Source organism: Heptranchias perlo, chromosome 3 (genome assembly GCF_035084215.1).
Source record: "Heptranchias perlo isolate sHepPer1 chromosome 3, sHepPer1.hap1, whole genome shotgun sequence".
NCBI classification, from domain to species: domain Eukaryota; kingdom Metazoa; phylum Chordata; class Chondrichthyes; order Hexanchiformes; family Hexanchidae; genus Heptranchias; species Heptranchias perlo.
The window spans coordinates 85,457,980-85,481,342 of NC_090327.1; the positions used below are offsets into that span (position 1 = coordinate 85,457,980).

The 23,363-nt window shown below is 42.5% G+C and overlaps 1 protein-coding gene across 14 annotated transcripts in view; it reads right to left on the reverse strand.

Annotated features, from left to right (window-relative positions):
- Positions 1–16,627: 16,627 nt before the first annotated feature.
- The window catches only part of epb41l3a (erythrocyte membrane protein band 4.1-like 3a), a 210,532-nt gene continuing 203,796 nt past the window's right edge, over positions 16,628–23,363 (reverse strand). For 13 of the 14 annotated variants that reach the window (XM_067980708.1, XM_067980719.1, XM_067980706.1 and 10 more), the window contains 3 exons: positions 21,939–22,019; positions 21,096–21,212; positions 16,628–17,879 (listed from right to left, as the gene is read on the reverse strand). In XM_067980708.1, the coding sequence (XP_067836809.1) occupies positions 21,102–21,212; positions 21,939–22,019 (192 nt within the window). In that variant the 3' untranslated portion in view covers positions 16,628–17,879; positions 21,096–21,101. The remainder of the gene's footprint in view (positions 17,880–21,095; positions 21,213–21,938; positions 22,020–23,363) is intronic. The other variant, XM_067980713.1, reaches the window with a different exon arrangement.

Below are 23,363 nucleotides of genomic sequence, written 5' to 3' on the forward strand. Positions count from 1 at the left end.
TACTGTGTACAGTTCTGGGCACCGCACCTTAGAAAGGATATACTGGCTTTGGAAGGAATGCAGTGCAGATTCACCAGAATGTTACCAGGGCTCCAACGGTTAAATTATGAGGAAAGATTACATAAACTAGGCCTCTATTCCCTGGAATATAGAAGGTTAAGGGGTGCTTTGATTGGGGTTTCTCAGATTTTGAAAGAAATTGATAGGGTAGAGAGAAACCTTTTCAGCTGGTGGGGGAGTCTGGGACAAGGGGACATAACCTTAAAATCAGAGCCAGGCCATTCAAGCAAAGTACGGTAGAAGTGTGGAAATCTCCCACACAAAAATCTAGCTCAATAATTTAAAATCTTGAAATCAATAAGATTTTTGCTAGCCAAGGGTATTAAGGGATATGGAGCCAAGGCAGGTAAATAGAGTTAAGATATAGATCTGCCATGACCGCACTGAATGGCTGAACAGGCTCGAAGGGCTGAATGGCCTACTCCTGTTCTTATGAAAGCGTACTTGTGATTGAAACAGGACCATGTCATTCCTCAAGCTCGTTAATTTCTGTATTTGCTTCTTACAATTATTTTAGAATAGACAGAATAATGCATTTTAAAGCTGACTTCGGTTGGCTCTGGTTGAGATAATGCAATTGTGTCTGTCCAATAATTGGGTGCAGAGGCCTGATAACTGTAACACACCTGTGGTGGCTAGCACAAGGGCCATTAGACCCTTGAAAAATATTTAGATTAGAAGGCCTCCCAATAATGTCACTAGGATAGATGCTGAAGAGGGTGGCCTTAGTATAATAAGCCTCTATTTCTGCCCCATGGTCTCCTAACTTCCTACTTCTCCCCTTGCAGCAAAACTGCCAGCATTACATACGCAGTTGGCTGCACTTCGATGGCTGCTGGTTGCCCCTGCGCTTTCCAGCATGATGTGCAACTTGCCTGAAGCACCAGAAAAGTCTTCAAATGATCTGACCGTGCATAGAAACATAGAAAAACATAGAAAATAGGAGCAAGAGTAGGCCATTCGGCCCTTCTCCGCCCATTCAAAATGATTATGGCTGATCGTCTAACTCAGTACCCTGTTCCCGCTTTTTCCCCATATCCCTTTAGCATTAAGAAATATATCTATCTCCTTCTTGAATACATCTAATGACTTGGCCTCCACTGCCTTCTGTGGTAGAGAATTCCACAGGTTCACCACCCTCTGAGTGAAGAAATTTCTCCTCATCTCGGTTCTAAATGGCATACCCCGTATCCTGAGATTGTGACCCCTGGTTCTGGACTCCCCAGCCATCGGGAACATCCTGCCTGCATCTAGTCTGTCTAGTCCTGTTAGAATTTTATATGTTTCGATGAGATCACCTCTCATTTTTCTAAACTCTAGTGAATATAGGCCTAGTCTACCCAATCTCTCCTCATACGTCAGTCCTGCCATCCCAGGAATCAATCTGGTAAACCTTTGTTGCACTCCCTCCATGGCAAGGACATCCTTCCTCAGGTAAGGAGACCAAAACTGCTCACAATACTCCAGATGTGGTCTCAGCAAAGCCCTGTATGACTGCAGTAAGACATCCCTGCTCCTGTACTCAAATCCTCTTGCAATGAAGGCCAACATACCATTCGCCTTCCTAACTGCTTGCTGCACCTGAATGCTCGCTTTCAGCGACTGGTGTACAAGGACACCCAAGTCTCGTTGCACCTTCCCTTTTCCCAATCTATCACCATTCAGATAATAATCTGCCTTTTTGTTTTTACAACCAAAATGGATAACCTTACATTTATCCATATTATGGGCTCGATGTTAGCAGGGCTGCGGGTTCGCGGCGGGGGGGCTATTGGGCGCGTGGGTAACGCGCCCGGTGAAATTAGTCTGCCCCCCGCGCGATCGCAGCCTAATTGGATCCACTTACCTGGTCTACCGGGTTCCCCACTGCTGATCTGCGCGTCGGGCGGGCTGCGCATGCGCAGTAAGCTCTGTCAGCTGGAGGAGCTCTATTTAAAGGGGCAGTCCTCCACTGACAGATGCTGCAACAAATAGAAAAAATTACAGCATGGAGCAGCCCAGGGGGAAGGCTGCTCCTAGTTTAATGATGCCTCACTCCAGGTATCATTAGATGGGGTGAGGAGGAGGGGGGAGGACAGAGATCTTCCCCCCGGCGGGCGGGAGGAAGCCGCCTGCCTCTGCCTGGCTCGAGGTGGCAGAGGAGGTCACCTGCACCACCAACATATCGCCCACCTGCATACAGTGCAGGAGGCGCTGCAATGACCTCAGTAAGTCAGCCAAAGTGAGTACACTTAATCATTCCCATATACTCCATCTGCCACATCACCGCCCCCACCCCACATCTCCTTCTGCACTGCCAATACTACTCTGTCACATCACCCCTCGTACCCACTCAAAGCTCATCCTCATCTTACCTGCACTTACTCACCTCGCCAATACTCATCCCGCCACTACCACTCAACCCAATCCTCATACAATCTCATGGCTCTATCTCTTACTCACCCTCTCGTGCATCTCTTTCACAGTCAGCTTCACTCAACCTGCCACTACCTGTGCTGCAGCCACAGGGCATGCATCACATACGTGCAGTAGGCAGCGTAAGGCAAACGTGTCGTGAGCATGAAGGGGATGCACAAGGGTGTTTGAGGGTTTGTCATGGTTTTTACTTATATTGAATTTCTGACCAACTCACATTACATATTATATTGGCACCACTACTGCCATGTCTTTGCGAATCTTGTCTGGTTTGTGCAATAATGCCCTTTCCTGAGGATCACAATGAAGATCCACAACTGATGACACCCATTGTGTCACTGCAGAGTGGGTGTAGGTGTATTTGCAGGGCTCTTTTGTGCAGACGTCGATGTCCCCGGTGGCACCCTGGAAGGATGCGGAGGAGAAGTTGTTGAGGGCAGTGGTGACTTTGACAGCGACAGGTAAGAAGATGGTGCTCGGGCCAACCGGGAGCAGCTTGGCATGAAAGAGGCTGCAGATGTCCACGACTACATGTCGAGTGACTCTGAGCCTCCGTGTGCACTGCTGCTCAGAGAGGTCCAGGAAGCTGAGCTTCGGTCTGTGGACCCTGTGGCGAGGGTAGTGCCCTGTGCAACGCATCTCTCTCTGCAGTTGCCCTCCCTCCTGCTGTGCAGGTGGATGTGTCACAGCACTCTGTTGTGGAGCTCCACGTGTCAGAGGTGGACGGCGAGGCTGGTGACGCTGTTCGCCCTCCGAGGTCATGACTGCAGCTACGGCGGCCCCCATCCGGAAGATGCACATCTGAGGGGGTCCACAAGGTAGGGACATGTCTCTGGACCCCAGGGTAAGTGTGCAAGTTGGGGAATTTTCTTGGCAGGAGGAGGGTGGTGGAGGCCAAACTTTGTCCCAAGTGACAGAGTGGCCTCCTGCAATGAGTGAGGGTCTCCCCCCACCCCCCCACCTGTCAAATGGACCTTTGCAGCTGCCACAGGCTGACAGTTGCAACACGTCCATTTGAACTGGGAGTGTTTGCCCTAGTATGGGAAATAGTCCCAGTTGTCTATAAAATCCCACCCCACCTAATCCCTTAATCAGGTCAGTTAATGACCTGAAATAGCACAATAAATACTTTCAAGTGGCATCCCGCTGGCTTTAATTGCCTGCGGGATTCCCACATGCGGGGGCTGTGCGCGCATGTCGGCGCGTCAGTGGGGAACCCGGAAGTGGGCGGGTTCGAGCCGGGCTCCGGACCCGCTCTGGGATTCCCCAATTTTCGGAGCCCCCCCCCCCGCCAGGAACGCACCCGATCGCGGGTGCTAAAATGAAGCCCTATATTGCATCTGACGTGTTCTTACCCACTCACCCAACTTGTCTAAATCACATTGGAGCCTCTTCGCATCCTCCTCACAGCTCACATTCCACCCCAGCTTTGTGTCATCTGCAAACTTGGAAATGTTACATTCAGTTCCCTCATCCAAATCATTGATATATATTGTGAATAGCTGGGGCCCAAGCACTGATCCCTGCGGTACCCCATTAGTCACTGTCTGCCACCCGGAAAAAGACCCGTTTATTCCTACTCTCTGTTTCCTGTCTGTCAACCAATTCTCAATCCATGCCAGTATATTCCCTCCAATCCCATGTGCTTTAATTTTGCACACTAACCTCTTGTGTGTGACCTTATCAAAAGCCTTCTGAAAATCCAAATACACCACATCCACTGGTTCTCCCCTATCTATTCTACTAGTTACAGCCTCAAAAAACTCCAGTAGATTTGTTAAGCATGATTTTCCTTTCATAAACCCATGCTGACTTTGTCCAATCCCGTTAATGCCTTCCAAGTGTTCTGTTATCACATCTTTTATAATAGACTCGAGCATTTTCCCCACTACTGATGTTAGGCTAACTGGTCTGTAATTCCCTGTTTTTTCTCTCCCTCCTTTTTTAAATAGTGGGGTAACATTTGCCACCCTCCAATCTGTAGGAACTGTTCCAGAGTCTATAGAATTTTGGAAGACGATCACCAATGCATCCACTATTTCCAGGGCCACTTCCTTTAGTACTCTGGGATGCACATTATCAGGCCCTGGGGATTTGTCTGCCTTTAGCCCCATTAATTTCCCTAGCACTTTTTTTTACTAATACTGGTTTCCTTCAGTTCCTCCCTCTCACTAGACCCTTGGTTCCCTAACATTTCTGGGAGGTTATTTGTGTCCTCTTTTGTGAAGACAGAACCAAAGTATGTGTTTAATTGTTCTGCCATTTTTTTGTTCCCCATTATAATTTCCCCCATTCTGACTGTAAGGGACCTACATTTTTATTCACTAATTTTTTTCTCTTGACATATTTATAGAAGCTTTTACAGTCAGTTTTTATGTTCCCGGCTAGTTTACTCTCATACTCTATTTTCCCCCTCTTAATCAACCTCTTTATCCTCCTTTTCTGAATTCTAAACTGCTCCCAATCCTCAGGCTTGCCGCTTTCTCTCGCAATTTTATATGAGTCCTCTTTGGATCGAATTCTATCCCTAATTTCTTTTGTAAGCCATGGTTGAGCCATCTTTCCTGTTTTATTTTTGCGCCAGACAGGAATGAATAATTGTCGTAATTCCTGCACACGTTCTTTAAATATTAGCCATTGCCTATCCACTGTCATCCCAATCTATCATAGCCAACTCGCACCTCATACTTTCGTAATTTCCTTTATTTAGATTCAGGACCCTAGTTTCATAAGAACATAAGAAATTGGAGCAGGAGTAGGCCAATCGGCCCCTCGAGCCTGCTCCGCCATTCAATAAGATCATGGCTGATCTGATCCCAACCACAAATCTAAAGAACACAAGAAATCGGAGCAGGACCCGGCCACATAGCCCCTGGGCCCTCTCCGCCACCCACAGGGCATTGACCGATCCGAACTCAGCTTCATGTCCAATTTCCTGCCCGCTCCCCATAACCCCTAATTCCCTTTACTTCTAGGAAACTGTCTATTTCTGTTTTAAATTTATCTAATGATGTAGCTTCCACAGCTTCCTGGGGCAGCAAATTCCACAGACCTACCACCCTCTGAGTGAAGAAGTTTCTCCTCATCTCAGTTTTGAAAGAGCAGCCCCTTATTCTAAGATTATGCCCCCTAGTTCTAGTTTCACCCATCCTTGGGAACATCCTTACCGCATCCACCCGATCAAGACCCTTCACAATCTTATATGTTTCAATAAGATCGCCTCTCATTCTTCTGAACTCCAATGAGTAGAGTCCCAATCTACTCAACCTCTCCTCATATGTCCGCCCCCTCATCCCCGGGATTAACCGAGTGAACCTTCTTTGTACTGCCTCGAGAGCAAGTATGTCTTTTCTTAAGTATGGAGACCAAAACTGTATGCAGTATTCCAGGTGCGGTCTCACCAATACCTTATATAACTGCAGCAATACCTCCTTGTTTTTATATTCTATCCCCCTAGCAATAAAAGCCAACATTCCGTTGGCTTTCTTGATCACCTGCTGCACCTGCATACCAACTTTTTGATTTTCTTGCACTAGGACCCCCAGATCCCTTTGTACTGCAGTATTTTCCAGTCTCTCGCCATTAAGAAAATAACTTGCTCTCTGATTTTTCCTGCCAAAGTGCATAACCTCACATTTTCCAATATTATATTGCATCTGCCAAATCTCCGCCCACTCACCCAGCCTGTCTATATCCCCTTGCAGGTTTTTTATGTCCTCCTCACTCTCTACTTTCCCTCCCATCTTTGTATCATCTGCAAATTTTGATATGTTGCACTCGGTCCCCTCCTCCAAATCGTTAATATAGATTGTAAAGAGTTGGGGACCCAGCACCGACCCCTGTGGAACACCACTGGTTACTGGTTGCCAGTCCGAAAATGAACCATTTATCCCAACTCTCTGCTTCCTGTTCGATAACCAATCCTCCACCCATGCCAGAATATTACCCCCAATCCCGTGATTTTTTATCTTAAGTAATAATCTTTTATGTGGCACCTTGTCGAATGCCTTCTGGAAGTCTAAATACACTATGTCCACTGGTTCCCCTTTATCCACCCTATACGTTATATCCTCGAAGAACTCAAGCAAATTTGTCAGACATGACTTCCCCTTCCTAAAGCCATGCTGACTTTGTCCTATTAAATTATGCTTATCTAAATGTTCCGTTACTGTCTCCTTAATAATAGACTCCAAAATTTTACCCACCACAGATGTTAAGCTAACTGGCCTATAATTTCCAGCCTTCTGCCTACTACCCTTTTTAAATTTCGGATTCAACTACTTCACTCTCCATCTTAATGAGGAATTCTATCATGTTATGGTCGCTCTTCCCTAAGGAACCCCGCACAACAAGATTGTTAATTAATCCTTTCTCATTGCACAATACCCAGTCTAGGATCGCCTGTTCTCTAGTTGGTTCCTCTTCGTATTGGTCTAGAAAACCATCATGTACACACTCCAGGAATTCCTCCCCCACAGTATTATTGCTAATTTGGTTTGACCAATCTATGTGTAGATTAAAGTCACCCATGATTATAGTTGTACCCTTCTTGCATGCGTCTCTAACTTCCTGTTTAATGCCCTCCCCTACATCTCCACTGCTGTTTGGGAGCCTATGGACAACCCCCACCAACATTTTCTGCCCCTTGGTGTTTTTGGGCACGGTGAGCTTATTCCTGTACATGCGTATGGAGTACCTGAACATCACTGGTACTGGCAGTGCCCCTTAAAGTTCTTTTGTCTTGGCGGAGGGGAATAAAAACATTACTCAATCTGTCTAGTAACAGCCATTAGTTTAGTGAGAATGATGCTACTACCTAATCATAAATTATTCAGTTCTAGTTTATTTGGTTAGTCCATCATATCTTTGAAATGCTAATATAACCACACTAATTCATGTCAGACATTTAGAATGACTTCTGCCATTGCCAGATGTCCAGAACAAATGACAGTTCAATAGATAACCAAGAGTCTACTGTTCACATCTTATCTACGAGTGGTAGAAATAATTAATATTCTGATTGCCTGACTATTGATCTTCAGAAGAAATTTCTAGGAATTGGCCACCGGTAAGTCATCACATGTAGGGGCAAAAAAGCTGTTAGCTTTCAAAAAAAGGCTTTGAATGTTTCCACTGATATCTCATCTTTTCCAAGGTGTGGGCACAAAAGGTGACTGGGAAAATAATTGTGGAAGCAGGAAATAAAGTTTGAGAGCAAGTGATGGAGTTGCATCTGAAAGCCCCGTTTGATGGCTGGTGAAGATGCAGCTGCATGAGGTAGGTGCAAGGAGGAGGCCCTGTTTGGCACTCTGGGGCACCCTCCCCTGAGAATAGCAGTTGAACATACCTTCAGGAGGTTGCAGAAAAATAAATGTCACTGACATGCTATTACAATTGTTCAAGTTGGCACGGTATTGCAACTGGCTCTTTACTGACCCAGCGCCGACAGAGCCAGCTTCTTATGGTCATTGCTAGGTATGTGCACTGGGGCCTGAAAATATGGTTGGCAGCGTAACAGTGGGTGAGGGCAGTCTGTCTCAAGTGCCTGCTGATGTCCCTGCAGTACCTTATTTTATCTACCACTTCAGCCATTAAGTACTGTATTTGGGTGCATCCAAGATGGCCACAATCTTTAACTATAGCTTCACTCTTTGCCTGCCAAAGGACTCTGCAACTTGCACCTAGATGCTTTGTACCTCTCTAAGCTCTCGTGAAAGTTGGCATTGAAAAAATTCCTTTTCATTTGCTGTCTTTTCTCGTCTGTTCCCATTCAGCTGAAGTTCTGCAATTGTTTCGTTTAACCCAGATTTTCTAAGCAAGAACGGCGTTGGGACTGCAACCTGTGCAGTTGCACAGGGCGGAGAGTGTCAGGGGCCCAGAGTGGATCCAGTGAAAGAAAACCTACACAATAGTAATAGCTGATCCCTGAGCATTAAAACTCATTCTCCCCATCACATTTAGTTAAGCCTTAAAAGGTGAAAAAAGGCAATTTTTATAAGCTACGCAAACGAATGGACAACAAGAGCATATTATTTTACTTACTGAGAGAGGCATGAGGAGAGCAGAGGATGTGTGGAGGTGGAAGATGTGGGTATGGTTCTTAATGAATACTTTGCGTCTGTCTTCACAAAAAAGGGGGACGATGCAGAGATTGTAGTTAAGGAGGAGGAGTGTGAAGTATTGGATGGGATAAACATAGTGAGAGAGAAAGTATTGAGGGGTTTGACAACTTTGAAAGTAGATAAATTGCCAGGCCTGGATGAAATGTATCCCAAACTGCTAAGAGAACCAAGGGAGGAAATAGCGAGGCTCTGACCATTATTTTCCAATTCTCACTGGATACAGGCATGGTGCTGAAGGATTGGAGGACTGCTAACGTTGTATCGTTGTTTAAAAAGGGAGAAAGAGATAGACTGAGTAATTATAGGCCAGGCAGTCCAACCTTGGTGGTGGGCAAATTATTGGAATTGATTCTGAGGGACAGCATAAATCGTCATTTAGAAAGGCACAGGTTAATTAAGGACAGTCAGCATGAATTTGTTAAGGGAAGGTCATGTCTGACTAACTTGATTGAATTTTTTGAGTAGGTAACAAGAAGGGTCGATGAGGGTAATGCATTTGATGTAGTGTACATGAATTTTAGCAAGGCTTTTGACGAGGTCCCACAAGGCAGACCGGTCAAAAAAGTAAAAGCCCATGGGATCCAAGGGAAAGTGTCTAGTTGGATCCAAAATTGGCCCAATGGCAGGAAGCAAAGGGTAATGGTTGACTGTGTTTTTGCGACAGGAAGGCTGTTTCCAGTGGGGTCCCACAAGGCTCAGTACTAGGTCCCTTGCTTTTTGTGGTATATGTTAATGATTTGGTCTTGAATGTGGGGGGGCTTGATCATGAAGTTTGCTAATGATACAAAAATTGGCCGTATGGTTGATAGTGAGGAGGAAAGCTGTAGACTGCAGGAAGATATCAATTGGCTGCTCAGGTGGGCAAGAAAGTGTCAAATGGAATTCAATCCAGAGAAGTGTGAGGTAATGCATTTGGGGAGGGCAAACAAGGCCAGGGAGTACACAATAAATGGGAGGATACTGAGAGGTGGAGAGGAACAAAGGGACCTCGGAGTGCATGTCCACAGATCCTTGAAGGTAGCAGGACAGGTAGATAAGGTGGGTAAAAAGGCATACCGGATACTTTCTTTTATTAGCTGAGGCATAGAATATATGAGCAGAGAGATTATGCTAGAACTGTATGAAACATTGGTTAGGCCACAGCTTAAGTAATGTGTACAGTTCTGGTCACCACATTACAGGAAAGATGTGATTGCACTAGAGAGGGTACAGTGGAGATTTACGAGGATGTTGACAGGGCTGGAGAGTTTTAGCCAAGAGAAAAGATTGGATAGGCTGGGGTTGTTTTCTTTGGAACAAAGGAGGCTGAGGGAAGATTTAACTGAGGTATAAAAAATTATGACGGGACTAGATAGAGTGGATAGGGAGGACCTATTTCCCTTAGCAGAGGGGTCAGTGACCAGGGGCCTATATTTAAAGTAATTGGTAGAAGGATTAGAGGGGAGCGGAGGAGAAATTCTTTCACCCAGAGGGTGGTGGGGGTCTGGAACTCACTGCCTGAAAGGGTAGTAGAGGCAGAAACCCTCAACTCATTTAAAAGGTACTTGGATGTGTACTTGGAGTGCCGTAACCTACAGGGCTACAGACCAAGTGCTGGAAAGTGGGATTAAGCTGGATAGCTCTTCCTCAGCCAGCACGGACACAATGGGCTGAATGGCCTCCTTCTGTGCCGTAACTTTCTATGATTTGCAGCTCTCCTATAATAGGAGTTCTAATCCAAGGGATATGGGGCAGCCTACAGTGCGTTCTGACCTTGGTGCTCAGAGAAGACAAAATTCAGTTCTTACAAACCCTAAGTACCATTCTACTACTCAGATATTAGACAATATCTCTGGGCAGCTAAAGCACGAAAAGCTAGTTTGAGTTGTCTATGTTTAATATACAGAAGTAACATCAGTATTTCAAGGCCTTTATAAATGTTTGATGTCATGTACTTGTGTTAACTATCGCTTATCATTTTGTCAACTATTTCTATATTACCTATTGCAAACATGCCTTTTCACGATCGTATTTGTGCACATTTGACACCAGATTAAGTAGGCAGTATTTAGTCTCATTATCTAATGTAGGAGCCCCAAACTAAACCTTTGAATGGGATCCCACAAGGCAAATGCTGCCCCTGTGTCTAATCGGGTCTGTGTGTTTTATCAATGTAAATTGGGAATCCCAATCAGAAAAGTGGGTGGACATCCTTAACTCCAAATTTCTGCTCACTTTATGTCATGTGCCATTTCCAATGGGTGGGAAGCCCACGTCTCTAAAAAACAGCTTCATTTAATTATTAATTTGGGGCTAGGATATCCTGTACACCAATTTTCAGGTGTGTATGATGTCCATTCATAATCGTGTCCGTATGTAGTAGATGTTCAGCATTGTTAGAAATTGGTAAGTATACAGAAGGCAATAGAAAGTAGTCATGTTAAATTGTGTGTTTCAGACATTTCCTAACTGTTTTTCATTTTTTTTTCTGCTGTTTCTGCCTACTACCCTTATTTAAAAAGGGTAGTAGGCAGAAGGCTGGAAATTACAGACCAGTTAGCCTAACATCTGTGGTGAGTAAAATTTTGGAGTCTATTATTAAGGACACAGTAGCGGAACATTTGGATAAACATAATTTAATAGGACAAAGTCAGCATGGCTTTAGGAAGGGGAAGTCATGTCTGACAAAATTGCTTGAGTTCTTTGAGGACATAACGTACAGGGTGGATAAAGGGGAACCAGTGGACGTAGTGTATTTAGACTTCCAGAAGGCATTCGACAAGGTGCCACATAAAAGATTATTGCTTAAGATAAAGAATTACTGGATTGGGGGTAATATTCTGGCATGGGTGGAGGATTGGTTATCTAACAGGAAGCAGAGAGTTGGGATAAATGGTTCATTCTCGGACTGGCAACCAGTAGCCAGTGGTGTTCCGCAGGGGTCGGTGCTGGGTCTCCAACTCTTTACAATCTATATTAACGATTTGGAGGAGGGGACCGAGTGTAACATATCAAAGTTTGCAGATGATACAAAGATGGGAGGGAAAATAGAGAGTGAGGAGGACATAAAAAACCTACAAGGGGATATAGACAGGCTGGGTGAGTGGGCAGAGATTTGGCAGATGCAATACAATATTGGAAAATGTGAGGTTATGCACTTTGGCAGGAAAAATCAGAGAGCAAGTTATTATCTTAATGGCGAGAGACTGGAAAGTACTGCAGTACAAAGGGATCTGGGGGTCCTAGTGCAAGAAAATCAAAAAGTTAGTATGCAGGTGCAGCAGGTGATCAAGAAGGCCAACGGAATGTTGGCTTTTATTGCTAGGGGGATAGAATATAAAAACAGGGAGGTATTGCTGCAGTTATATAAGGTATTGGTGAGACCGCACCTGGAATACTGCATACAGTTTTGGTGTCCATACTTAAGAAAAGACATACTTGCTCTCGAGGCAGTACAAAGAAGGTTCACTCGGTTAATCTCGGGGATGAGGGGGCGGACATATGAGGAGAGGTTGAGTAGATTGGGACTCTACTCATTGGAGTTCAGAAGATTGAGAGGCGATCTTATTGAAACATATAAGATTGTGAAGGGGCTTGATTGGGAGGATGCGGTAAGGATGTTCCCAAGGATGGGTGAAACTAGAACTAGGGGGCATAATCTTAGAATAAGGGGCTGCTCTTTCAAAACTGAGATGAGGAGAAACTTCTTCACTCAGAGGGTGGTAGGTCTGTGGAATTTGCTGCCCCAGGAAGCTGTGGAAGCTACATCATTAAATAAATTTAAAACAGAAATAGACAGTTTCCTAGAAGGGAATTAGGGGTTACGGGGAGCGGGCAGGAAATTGGACATGAATTTAGATTTGAGGTTAGGATCAGATCAGCCATGATCTTATTGAATGGCGGAGCAGGCTCGAGGGGCCGATTGGCTTACTCCTGCTCCTATTTCTTATGTTTTTATGTTGCTTAGGTTCTCATGAGCTTTCACGCCAATTGTTCTTGTTTTTTTTTCCTTCAGCACTATTACTGGCATCAATGGGTTTCCCTATCTGACAAGTTTTGAAAGGAAGGAGAGCCAATGGAGGAATGCCAGCAAGATCAGGATGCACGCGAGGTGCTCTGTACCTACCCACAGGTACTCGCGTCAGCAGCCTGAGGTGAACATAACTTTCTTTGTGTAAGTTGATTAGTATATGCAGAGCCTCCTTTCCCAAAAGAATCTGAGAAAGCAGACCTGATAGTATCACTACAGTATGTGAAATGCTGATTAACTGTAATGCAGCCCAATCAGCCTCAAAGTCTGACTAGGTGTAGCAACTGTCTCTCCCTGCAAAGTTGCATCTTCCTGTTAGTAGCCATGGAGAACGGTCTTTACAAGATCTGGATCTGCGGAAAGCTCGAGGCAGAGTTATTCCACCAAGGACACCTGCAACTATAATGCAACAGAGTTGGCACAGCTTGTGACAGTACTGGTCAGCTGCAGCCTCCAACCTGTCTCCTCCTCCTCCTTCCAGGCATGGAATATTGATCAATACAGATGGTGCCATGGAGTCGAAAAGAGGATAACCCTCCTCGCTACCTCCTCCTGCAGCACCACTGTCACTTCATCAGTCTTCAAATGGGAGGAAGGGGTTAGCTGAGCTGTACTGTCACTTGCAGGAATGTATTTTCAGGGAACTTGGGCTTCCTTTCCCTTCATTTTTGCTGGTCAATTCCTAGTGGTTTCCCCCTTCAGCACTGACAAAGCCTGCTACTGGGTTCAAATGCTTTTTAAGCCTTTCAGAATTTTTGTCATCCTGTTTTGACTCTCCTTTTTAATTGTCTCCACCTCCCTAAAATTTCACTTACTCAAATTTTTCTGTTCCCACCACAAGTGTGGTCTGCGCACATATCCAAATCTGTACCTGAAGCTATACAATAAGCTCACCTTGGAAAATTGTGCGCAATTGTTTTGAGTCTGCCTGAAACCCACTGCTAACTGTTTGCATCAAAACTGCACTAGTATTGGAACATATAGGCATTCCAGTCCGTTCTCCAGGCGAGTTATAATGGACTACTTTTTTGGGCCCATTAAATACAAGTAAATAAAAATTGTCTCCCTAAAAATGTTACATATTGAAGTAAAATCTCTCATATACTCTGCACGAAAAGGTAATGTTAACATTGCAACAACAAAAAAAATCCATGCAGAGGAATTGGTGGTGGTGTGGGTGGGTGGTGGGGGGTTGGTGGTGGCTGCAAGCCCAATAGGATCCTTCAAGTTCAGAACACCACCAACTCTTAGGCCTGCAGCTGCTCTCCTTAATACTGCCCAGTTTTCCAGTGCTAGGCACTGTAAGCATTCAGGCCTGCGCTAGGGGTGTTCCCAGGCCATGTGTTAATGGCAGGTGGCATGAAATTCAGAATTCAGGTGCACCTGAAGGGGTGCAGCGCACTTCGGCTGTGCTGCTCCTGTCCAGCACTGGGGAAGGGGGATCAGGAAAATCAGGTGCATGTTATCTCAAACCCCAGAGGAAGAACCTCCCATATGTTTTAAAGGGAGAGAGACAGAGAAAGAAAATGCAACACAATTCCAAGTATGATGCTACATTTAAGCAATGAATGGAATGAACTGCTTTATGAACAATGAAGTTCAGAGTTGATGGATTGGGAATTAGGGTCAGGTCTTCATGGTAGGCAGACCTTTAAGGAAATACATTTTTTGTGACTTCAGATATATTTTTATATTTTCAGATCCTTAATTTAATTATTTTGTCTTGCAATGGCTACTTTTAGTAGTTTATTTTTAAAGAAAGAAATGACTTGCATTTATACAGTACCTTATCAATTCTCTCAGAAACTTCTCAAAGCAATTCACACAATGAATTACATTAAAGCGCAGTTATTGGTATTATGTAGGCACACTAAAATTTGACTCGAGTAGGGTGAAACCTGGTCACACTATACAGCTTGTGACAATTGAAGATAGCTCTGAATTACACATTACATCTACTGTAAAAATATTATATGTATATATTCACACAAACCATTAAATAGATATGGAGTAGATCTTGATTTTGTACTATGGTGTAAAATGGGTGCTAGCGAGTTGGCAACCTGTTTTATATCTCTGCTGATTTTTATTTCCGTTGAAGTCAGTGGAAACAAAAATCAGGAGGTGTTTAACGGGTGATATCTCTCATTTTACACTATCGTCTAAAGTCAAAATTACACCTTACATTTTACTAGTTAACGAGAATTACCGCCTTCCCCCAAAAGAGGGATTAAAAGGTATTCTTGTAACTCTACATGCATTAGAAATCATATTATAGTAGTTTCTTTTAGAGAATTTGCACACCATGACAAACTAATACAGACAATGAATAAGGGAAATATAAACAGCTGAGGAGGTGGCGGGGGGCAGGGGGATAAGGTAAGTCAGAAATGAAAACAGGATAAGCTGGCAAAATGAAATCGAATCCAACAGCCAAGAAAAATGCAGGCTGACGCCAAGGGTGCAGGCTGCCCCGCATTCCAACGGAGGGTTCCTACTCCAGTGTCTGTTCCATGTTAACTTGGAATGTTCCATGTTAATTCTGTTCTCTCTACAGATGCTGACTGATTTGCAGAATGTTTTTCGTATTTTCTGTTTTCATCCCTTGTATCTAAACTGTGCCAACTTCTGCAAAAATACCATTAGTGACAAGTGATATTAAGCCACATTCCTATCAGGTCAGGTCAAGGAGTTACTGAAAGTCCTATGGGACTGATGAATTTGAGTTTGTTTTTGCAGTCAGGAATCATGCAGGTCCAGCAAGTTATGTCAATCAACTCTGCCTCTTATCACAGACATGACATAAATGCCAATATTCCAGGGCATAGAAATTCATTGATGCTGTGCCCATTTTACAGGCATAAAAGGAGCACCCTAAGCATCCAATATGGCGGGCAGCATGTGCACATTCCACGACAGTGCGCCAACTGCCATATTAGTAAAGGCTGAAGTATAGGCATCCATGGCCCATGCCTGAAACAGGCGTTAGTCCCTTTGCAAATTCAAATAAGGGACTTAACGCCGGTTTCAGGACCCCTTCTCAAAATTGGGCTGCCTTGAACACAACCATTGATGGGCTTGCTGCATTCAGGATAACCAAGTCTACACATGGCCTAACCAGAGGCCACCACTAAAAAAGTAAGTTTAAAAAATTACTTATCTGAATGTGAAGCCGGAGAGGAGCAGCAGTGCTCCTCCTGGCTCAACAGCAGTCCCAAGGACCACTGCCGGCCCCACCCAATTGCCTTCTCCCTCTCCACCCCTCCCTGATTATCCCCTCCCTCTCAATTGCCTTCACCCCTCCCAGAATCTACCCGAGGGCCGCGGCCGGCAATGGCCCAAAATTTACAACAGCTTCACTGGCGAGCTGCCTGGGGATGCATAGGAGTCATCCGCAGCACACCGGTCTAATTTAAATGAGGCCCAATTATCAGGTAAGCCTCGGGCCTACCCATTCTGGCATGGGGATCGTTCCCTGTGCCCAGTTCATGCCCCTAATATCTGAAATGTACATTCTATTTCTACAAAGGGTATTACAGTTTTGTGTTATTATTTTAGAACAAAAAGCTCGTGATTTTTAGATTAATGATGAAAGAGAATGCAACTTTTGTAACCAAGTATAGCATGTGCACTGGGAAGCTTATTAGTGACTGCCATGTGTTTTACAATATTGTGCTAATATAAATGTTGTACTTGAAACATCTACGCATGGTAATGTTTAGTACTGAAGACACGAGCAATTTAAATAAATGAACAAATATATATTAAAATAAAAACCATATATATCATCAGTAATAGCTTACAGGGGTTGAACTTTACACCATTCTTTTGAGGCTGCCGCGGCTTTTCTGAACTCAATGTGGACAATCGGGAGAACGCTCATGGAAGTTCACTTTCATAGTGTTTATTAAGTAACTCTAAATAACATTTAAAATCATTAATCTAAAAGAATTCCCCAATAATTTAAGGGAAAATACAAAGCTGCAGGTTAGGTTATTGAACAGAATAAGACAGCACAGTGTTTATGCCTTTACCACTTTTATTTCACCATGAAGAAACATACATTCAACATTTATTACATTGCAGCAGAAAATCTGATGAAAGTATTGTACCCTACAGTTAGCTGTGTGGGCTTCTGTAAATTATAAATGCTTCATGATTTCAAAGCTTTCAATGGGGTTTGCTATTATTTTAGGTTTAGTTTAAGGCTTTGCTCTGAATCTGGAGTCTATGCAGAGTGTTTAAAAAGAATCAATGCCATCATAGTCAATGATGAAAAATGAGAGGTCACAGGTAGTAAACAGAGAGAATCCTTCTAGAGCAGACACATTCACTAGCAACATGAACCGAGCAAAACAGGCTCAGTTTAAAAAGGAATACTGACATCTCCTCTAAGGAAAGTCAACATCTACGACTAATGGTGGACTACTCTACCTGGCCTTTTGGTTCGGACATAAAAGAATGTGCTCATTAAACAAAACCAATCAATCATTCAAGTAAAATATATATTTATATATATATTTCTTTAAAAAAAATGTTAGATAACATCAAATTATGCTGACAAAGCACAAGATGCAGCAAAACAACTTGTTCTAAACTGTTTAATATTATTCATGTTTTCACAGGCATTACCATTGTATATCAAGGTTTCCAGTTATAAGCTTCAAGTTGCTTAGTATGATAATAGATATGGGCTTACACTGTCATTGGCACATCTACTGTAAGGTATGACATAACCCCTCAATACAATTAACATTTTTCACCAGCCTTAGGGTGAAAGTTACTTGTTTATAAATGAAACCAGGTACAATTAAAACGAATTACCGCAAACTCATTTATCTTAGTAACTCGCTCAGCTATAGTTTTTTTAAACTGTCAAAGGCAGGATTTTCCCTCTGTTTCCTTTAAAACATTAATGTTCCAATGTATCCTTTGCTGTTTGAACGTGCAGTTAAAATGATAACTTAAGAGATGTGGACGCCTTACTACGGATTTGGAAAATGCTTTTTTCTTTATTCTTTTTGTGACAAAGGTTTATTCTAATCATGCAATATTCATCTGCCGTTTGGGTATGCTGGAATGAGAAGGTTTTTTGCCAATGTTCTTATTTAGTGAAAGGGTCCTCATACAACGTGCTCCAGTATGCTTGAGGTGAAAGGTCATTAGTGGATGGATTCAGGACAAATGAAGTCATGTATATAACTCCATTTAGACTCCAAAATCATTCCTAATGATGTGTATGCATTACTTCTTTTGTGAAGATGTGGTTACTCCTGGGAAGGAAAATGAAACAAGAAGCCCATTAATCACTTCAGTTAATCTGTTTCATTATCAATAGCTTTGCAGACAAGTATCAAAATGCATAGTATGCAATATTTGTTTTCAATATTAATAAATTACATTTTTATTAAGATGTTAAAAATACACAGATTTTAAAAATGACAAATATATTGCAGATCCTCTCTTGTGTTTACAGTTTTTTATAATAGAAAGATGTGAAAACAAAGAACTAGAAACGAGCGTGCGGCCGAGGCGTCTCATTTAAAAGAGAAACAGAAAATGCAAACTTCCGAAAAGGTCCATAACAGCAAAATGCAGTGTTCAATTATTTGGCAGCCACATAAATCAAACAAAAAAAAACTTCTTTAAAAAAAGCAATTGGTTGCAATTTACTTTTAAAATGATGCTCAAGGTTAGATATATTTATGCAATGATAGTATTTTACATTATTGGATTATAATAATGCAATCCAACATGTGATGTTACTGTTTGATGAGTTTTTAGGTGAGCCATCAGTTTGAATCTTTCGGTACATTGAATGGTTGACGTGGATTTAAAAATACCGGAATCCTCTCGCACATACTATCTCGACAGATGCTTTTTTCAGGAAAATGCTACTTATATTGGTCCAGAATTTGATGGAACAGTGAATTTGGCCACGAACGTCATTAGTTAGACCATTGTGCGTCCCGATCCTCCAGTGGCAAATTTACATCCAAATTTGCTGGAGAACTCATTAGAATTCGTCACGGCGAGGACAGTTGTGATTCAGAAGCACCACAGCCAATGGCCAATGTATTAATCCCATAACGCAAATGGATAAAAAGTTAAGATGAGGCAATCTCCAGCTAGAATAACAGGCTGTATTAAATGAATTATTTGAGCGTTTATCCAAAGTTCAGTGTTAAGTATTAAAGCATAAGTGATTAAAGAGAGTTGGCTGATCGAGGAACTGTTGTGAACTTCAAAAGTCCGATCAGAAGGAGCGGCCAGGAAGTGTCCATGAGATACATGGAAACCTAATATCAACTCATTTAAAATTCTGTGTTCCCTGATAGGATGAATGAACCATTAAGCTAAAACAACTATAATTATCTTTTAAAAATTTATTGTCAAAAGACTTGATATTAGCAAAAGGTAAAAATTCTGCTTCGGGTTGTCCAGCGTCTTCAACTACAGAGTGTTAGATTGGCTCTGCTATCTGCTCATACACATCTCAATTTCTGTTTATTCTACGAAATATAATTGCTGTTAAGTTAGTTTAACACTTACTAAGCCAGTGCCTTTTCCAACTTGTTGAAATTCTCCAATTAAAGTTTGTAGTTCTCTTCCTTCAGTATAAATCACACCGCTGCCAGCACCGTTCCGGTCCAGTCTAAGTGGCAGCGGTGATCACAGCAGCAAATTGATATTACTGGGAGGGGGGGGGGGGGGGGGCGGGTGGAAGCTATGATAATGGGATTTTCACTATTTTGGTGAGGGTCACAGCAGAGGGGCCCAGGAAATTTTGGCGTGGTACAAGTAATGGCTTGAGTCACCAATGCCACAATTTCCTGAAAAATCTGTGCCATAGGTACACCATAACTATGGCACAAGTTTCCAGCAAATTCCAGCTGAATATAAACCAGTGTTGAACCATGGGCCATATCCAAAATATACTTTTTTTTCCAATAAACTTCATTTTGATAGTTATCTTTTTGATTTTAATGGAGAAATAATGACAAGGACTGTCATAATAATGATCTTCAGTTTGTGTTAAGATTTAAGTGATTCAAGTGTGTGGGTTTTTGTAGAAGTATTTTGTGCAGTGAAGCTAGGAATAAAGAATTTTAAAAATAACACTAAGAGAAAAGTTCATACAATTTCCATTATTTGAATTTTTTTTTTTAGCATTTCTGGGATTTAACCACTGATTTCTCAGAGCATTTCCCCAAAAACAAATATGTCAAGGAACATGGGCTTAACACGGCAAGGTTTTATTCCCAGACAAAAAATGAAATGGTTGTGGCTTAAAAATGGTATGATTTAGCACATGCCAAAGCACAGTAGGAAGACACACGCCAGTGAAAACATGGAGGGTGTGGTGATTGCGGTTTCTTCAAATAACCAGAAGCAGGCACACATATCACTCTCTAACCCATAGTTTTCTGTATGATACAGTGTCTATAAGGCAATGATCTCTCTTCAAAGCTCTTCATACTATTGCTAACAAATCATATTTTATGAAGAATTTTTAATTTACCTTGTGTACTGCTTGCTATCACGTATTTGCCTCCATCCTCATGTTAACAGGACATGGCAAGATAGACAGTACAAACTGCCGACTTATTCAGGATGACAATTAATACTTCTCTGCAACTGACTACCTAGTGCAATTCAAGTTTAACCCTGCCCCCCGCGCACTTTCCTCAGAGATAAGTACCTTACGTTGTTTACATGTTGCATTCTATCTAGACGTCTTACTGATAGCTGTTAAACCTCACTCAACTGTCAAGTTTAAATGGCTAGTAGCCCTGGGGCTTGAGCTTGGGCTTTACATTACAGTTTAGCCAATATTCAAGTGTTTGAGGTATCAATAATTTAATATTACTGAGCTGTTTTGAAACAAAGTAAGACTGTACTGGATCAGCATCAAATAATTTTCTTTCCTTGTACATTCTGGACCCAGTTTCATGGATAACCATTACAACAGAAGGCAATTGTGTTGGCATTAGAACTCTTTAGATCAGAACTGCATTTATATTAGAAAATAAGAAAGTATGGGATGAGAAAAGGCCATTCGGCCCACCAAGCCATTTCCACAGACTACAATATACCTCATCATAGATTTTATCCCATCCATTTAATATCTTGAAGGAAAGTTCTTTATAAATACTTCCTGATCCCCAAAAGAAATCCAGTAAATAACAGAGATCTGGTACCAATACATCTAACTAACTGCACTAGTACAGATTTTTTTGTCATAGCCAACTAGCATTATGTGCATCTTTCACTGTAATATTCACAATATTTTAAAGCAGATAAATTATATATTTAAGTAAACATTTTATCCCATTACTTGTAACTGAATGGGTTAGTAGAGCATCCCAAAGCATTTGCCTATGGGTTATAGAGTTAATAGCTGCAAATTAAAATCAAAGGTGTGTGCAGAGCGCTACGGTACTGCACGGCAGCTTGTAAAATACCAGGCGGATGCTGTTTGTTCTTACCTGCGGTCAATTATCTCCGTCTTCCGGTGTGATCTCTGTCTCTTTGTGTACCACTACTTTGGTCACAGACATATCAGGGTGCTGCTCTTTGGCCTCTTTAATTGCCTGAGCCAGGGCCTAACCCAAAGAAAGCCCCCGAGGTATAAAAACAGTAGGTGGGACATGCATGATCAGAAGCAGGATGGAGAATTATGACTTTTTTTTCAGTTACTTTATTGATGGAAATGATTAAAAGAAAATTTTAAAATTTCTACTAGAAGGAGCAGTATATCATATATTTGTATGCTAACTATATATTTTAAACTTGACCTCATCCCTCTTGAGGCTGTGGATTTTGTTTTAGTTCAATACTGATATGGGGCAGTGGACTGTTAAATCAGTCAGTTCCATGAGCTTCTGTGCTCACAGTGGCACAACAGGTGGGTTTGAGGCACTTGTCACAGAACTCCGCCTTGGCAGTGGCATTAAGACAGTGTAGCTGAAGCTGTTCCCCCCCCCCCCCACCCCACCCCCACCCCCCAAACTACTGCTGAGGTTCACGAATCCATTAAAAAAAAAGTGAATTTTGAAAGTAGTTTTCTTATTCTGTAAATTTGGATCTTTCTGTTCATGGTTTTAGCCACAATCTCACTCTATTAAGCTACCAACAGAGGTACCATTCTATGACATACAGCTCCTTTAATTTGAAATGCAGTTGCTGAATTAAGTTATAAAAACATGCAGATTTTAACTTCTTATGGCTAGTAGAGTTTCCGTACACTAGATTTGTCTTTTAATTATATAAGCCATTTTACTTAACAACCTATTTAGATGCAGTGTGTCTACAGTTAAGTGTTACCGTACCTGATCATGGTCAATATCAGCATCTCCTGTAATAACAATTCGTTTCTCAATGCGTGTTTCTGAAACTCCTCCTTTCACGGTCTATAAACAGGAAGTGGAGCACAGTTAAGTCATAGAATCATAGAAAGGTTACAGCATGGAAGGAGGCAATTCGAGTCCAGCCGGCTCTATGCAAAGCAATCCAGCTAGTCCCGCTCCCCCGCCCTTTTCCTGTAGCCCTGCAAATTTTTTCCTTTCAAGTACTTATCCAGTTCCCTTTTGGAGGCCATGATTGAATCTGCCTCCACCATCCCCTCAGGCAGTGCATTCCAGATCCTAACCTCTTGCTGTGTAAAAAGGTTTTTCGTCATGTCACCTTTGGTTCTTTTGCCAATCACCTTCAATCTATGTCCTCTGGTTCTTGACACTTCTGCCAATGGGAACAGTTTCTCTATATCTACTCTGTCTAGATCCTTCATGATTTTGAATACCTCTATCAAATCTCCTCGCAACAGTCTCTGTTCTAAGGAGAACAACCCCAGTTTCTCTAGTCTATCCAGGTAACTAAAGTCCCTGGAATCCCTGGAATCATTCTGTTTCCATGTTGTAAACTTCTATGACTCTATTTTTTCCCTGGAGAGTAGGAGGTTTAGGGGTGATCTTATAGAAGTCTATAAAATAATGAGGGGCATAGATGAGGTAGATAGTCAAAATCTTTTCCCAAAGGTAGGGGAGTCTATAACAAGGGGGCATAGATTTAAGGTGAGAGGGGAGAGATACAAAAGGGTCCAGAGGGGCAATTTTTTCACTCAAAGGGTGGTGAGTGTCTGGAACGAGCTGCCAGAGGCAGTAGTAGAGGCGGGTACAATTTTGTCTTTTAAAAAGCATTTGGACAGTTACATGGGTAAGATGGGTATAGAGGGATATGGGCCAAGTGCAGGCAATTGGGACTAGCTTAGTGGTATAAACTGGGCGACATGGACATGTTGGGCCGAAGGGCCTGTTTCCATGTTGTAAACTTCTATTCTATGACTAGATCTCTTCTGCACCCTTTCCAAGGCCTTCACACCTTTCCTGAAGTCCGGTGCCTAGAACTGGACACAATACTCCAGTTATGGCTGAACCAGTGTTTTATAAAAGTTCATCATGACTTCCATACTTTTGTACTCTATGCCTCTATTTATAAAGCCCAGGATCATGTATGCTTTTTTAACCACTTTCTCAACCTGCCCTGCCACCTTCAATGATTTGTGCACATATACCCCCAGATCTCTTTGTTCCTGTACCCCTTTTAGAGTTGTGACCTCTAGTTTATATTGCCTCTCCTCAGTCTTCCTACCGAAATGTATTACATTGCATTTTTCTACATTAAATTTCATCTGCCACGTGTCCGCCCATGCCACCAGCCTGTCTATATCCTCCTGAAGTCTATCACTATCCTCCTCA